Source organism: Nanorana parkeri, unplaced genomic scaffold (genome assembly GCF_000935625.1).
Source record: "Nanorana parkeri isolate BGI_ZX_2015 unplaced genomic scaffold, ASM93562v1 scaffold802, whole genome shotgun sequence".
Lineage (NCBI taxonomy): Eukaryota > Metazoa > Chordata > Amphibia > Anura > Dicroglossidae > Nanorana > Nanorana parkeri.
The window spans coordinates 279,854-282,833 of NW_017307070.1; the positions used below are offsets into that span (position 1 = coordinate 279,854).

A 2,980-nucleotide genomic window follows, 5' to 3' on the forward strand; every position below is an offset into this window, starting at 1 on the left:
GTGATTTGTTAAGTGTTTTTATACTACTCCTGGGATTCTTTGTATATGTACAATGTTTCTCATTCACAGTAAAGAACCCCCTAGGGGGGCGGGTTGTAGTTCTGTGTGCTGAAATCAGTTCAGCTCACACCCACATTTGTCAGAATGACTTCCACTTTATAATGTCATGTTCCTTTTGCATGCTGTATGCAATTCAATAAAACGGAAGGATCAGATCCATTCGTCCTCCTCACCGCTTACAGCTCAGAATCACGTTTAAATATTTTGTTCCACAAACACGTGATTTTGTTCCCGCATTCCTGATATGGGACAAGAATCCGGCTCCACTGCAGCTGAATGAACCAAAAAATTTTATTGATAATGTACAGCCCAGCATAGCAAGTGCAGGGGAAAGATACAAAAGTACAGCGGTACCTCGGTTCACGAACAATTCGGTTCACGAACAGGAAGTTTGGCAAAATGTTGCTTCCGTTTGTGAACTCCGCAGCGGGTGACGAACACAACCACAGCCATCTTCCCCGCTCTGACACATGGCCGTGGCTTCCTCTAGTCAAGATCACCCTCTGATCACAGTTTTATTCGGTTCGCGACCAGAATCGTGGAACGAATTAAAAAGGAGAACTATGAGGCGAGTGATTTTCACTCAGCCTCATAATCTGAGCCGACGTATGACAATGAAACTGTCACACGTCAGCTCAATAGATCGGGAAGTGAGCGAACACATAGCGTCGCTCGCTCACTTCTCGATCATCTCCCTGCAGAGGGTCGTGACTGTCTCTCACGTCTCCATGCAGGGATTCCCCCCTCCCCTGTCCGATCCTCCAGCGCTGACTGGCGAAACGGACGGGAAGGGGGCGGGTACAGCTGGCTCTGCCTCTAGTTAGGCAGAGACAGCTGTCAATCCCGCAGCTGGGTGGATCTGGACAGTATTGTCGGGATCCTTCCCGGCTGCGGCGTCTCAGTATACCGCGAGCCGTATACTGAGCTTAGGGTGACGGTAGAACGCTATTTTTTGTTCTCCCGTCACCCTGGGGAGAACTATGGGGAAAACACTGACCCCATTTAAGTTTGTGAACCGAGGTACCACTGTACAGGCATGGTGTACTATGGTGAAATTTGGGGAGGGGGGACCATATACCAAATACACCTCGAGTATAGTATACAGGAACAAAGGGGGTGCAGAAAGAGAACATAAATCCTCCCTGGCAGCTTGCATTCTGATTGATATTTGAAAATTCCACCTAATCTGAGAATCTGATTTGTATCTTCTCACGATTTTTTGCATCAGACAAAAGAAGCGAAAGTATTGTTTCTTCAGGAAACGAGATTTGTTACAAAGAAACCAAAACGAGCTGAAGTGTCGCCAACCACAGCAGCAAAGTCTTCTATTTGCAGCCGGCGGCTCTCCAGCTGTTGCTGATTGACAAGCCTCTAACTGGCAATGCATGCTGGGACTTGTAGTTCTGTGGTCACTGGAGAGCCGAGTACTAGCCACATTCGGTCTTATTCCATAACTGAGAACTGAATGTGATTTCTTTTTTGCTTTATGATTTTGTGATTTTTTTTTTTTTTTTAGGTCGCACTTTCAGAGGTCTACCCCCTTTGTCTGTTGCAAGCAGTGCTGCTTAGACCGAGAAGGAGGGACAGACCTGTGAAAGCAAATACTGCCAACAGAACAAGATCACTACAAGTCCACTAATGCGACTTCAATGACATCACGCCTTGAGGCAGGACACAGTGCGGCCGTCCAGAGCAACCAATTTTGTTTCTTGCATGTTCACCAGGAAAAAAAGGATGGGAAGCCGGTTGCTCAGGATGGTGACGGCACTTTGCAGCCACTGAACTTTGTACTAAACTGATAATTAAAGGACAAAAGATCGACCTATACTAAAAAGTAAAACTGTAACAAGGGAACGTTCCAAATCAAGCTGCATCTGGTAACAAATGTGGCACAGTTGTGCTGATGTGGCTTTAAAGTAACGGAATTTGGCTCATGCAATGCAACAATGTCCCTTGCAGCATCAGCAGATGTGATTTTTATGGTTGCACGGTCTTCCACAACTCATGCAAAACATAAAGAATGCTCTGCTGAGATTTGGTAATGTGTTCTCTCCATCTGACGGTGTGCAGTGCATGCCCCTCTCACCCTCCCACCCCTTCACTGAAGACACAATGCCCCTCTTACCAGCTGTCTTTGGACACTCCATGGAACAGCCTGATGGCTGGAGCGAGAGATGACCTCATGTTGGGCTGGAGCAAGGTCCTTCTGATGGTGTGCTGGGGCTCCCGGCTGCAAGAATCACATGGCTCTGCTGGGGTCCTGCATTATATACTGGAGCATCACACCCTCCCAGCGCAGCACCAAACAGCTGTACACACAATGAATGGGAATAAAGAGACACCATGTGACTGCAGGGGACATGTGATCACAGGGGGGCAGGACAAGGAATAAAAAAAAAAAAAGAGAGACCTCCCACATTAACCCTTGCAACATCTGCCTGGGTGCTCAGCAGAGTTTGGGGTGAGGAATGTTCCATCACTTTGTTGCTGAAATACTGAGTGATGAGTCTGCAGCCCGGACTTCTGCTGTGTGATGTATACAGTACATGACTGCCTGCTGTCCCTGCGCACCGGGCTCAGTCCCTGCGCACCGGGCTCAGTCCCTGCGCACCGGGCTCAGCCCCTGCGCACCGGGCTCAGTCACAGCGCACCGGGCTCAGTCACAGCGCACCGGGCTCAGTCCCCGCGCACCGGGTTTAGTCCCAGCGCACCGGGTTTAGTCCCAGCGCACCGGGCTCAGTCCCCGCGCACCGGGCTCAGTCCCTGATCACGGGGCTCTGTCCCTGCGCACCCTCAGTCCCGGTATAGCTGCCAATGTCTGCAAAATATTTTCAATGAGTTTTAATTGCTTTGTTAAATGTGTTTTATAGATGAATAAATGTTTACATGTAGTGATGAAGCAGCATGCTTCTATTGTATG

At 48.7% G+C, this 2,980-nt stretch overlaps 1 protein-coding gene across 2 annotated transcripts in view; it reads right to left on the reverse strand.

Annotated features, from left to right (window-relative positions):
* Nucleotides 1–2,418, reverse strand: part of SLC37A2 (solute carrier family 37 member 2) — a 65,482-nt gene extending 63,064 nt beyond the window's left edge. For both annotated transcript variants that reach the window (XM_018564979.1, XM_018564978.1), the window contains exon 1: nucleotides 2,186–2,418. In XM_018564979.1, the coding sequence (XP_018420481.1) occupies nucleotides 2,186–2,244 (59 nt within the window). In that variant the 5' untranslated portion in view covers nucleotides 2,245–2,418. The remainder of the gene's footprint in view (nucleotides 1–2,185) is intronic.
* Between the last annotated feature and the right edge of the window lie 562 nt (nucleotides 2,419–2,980).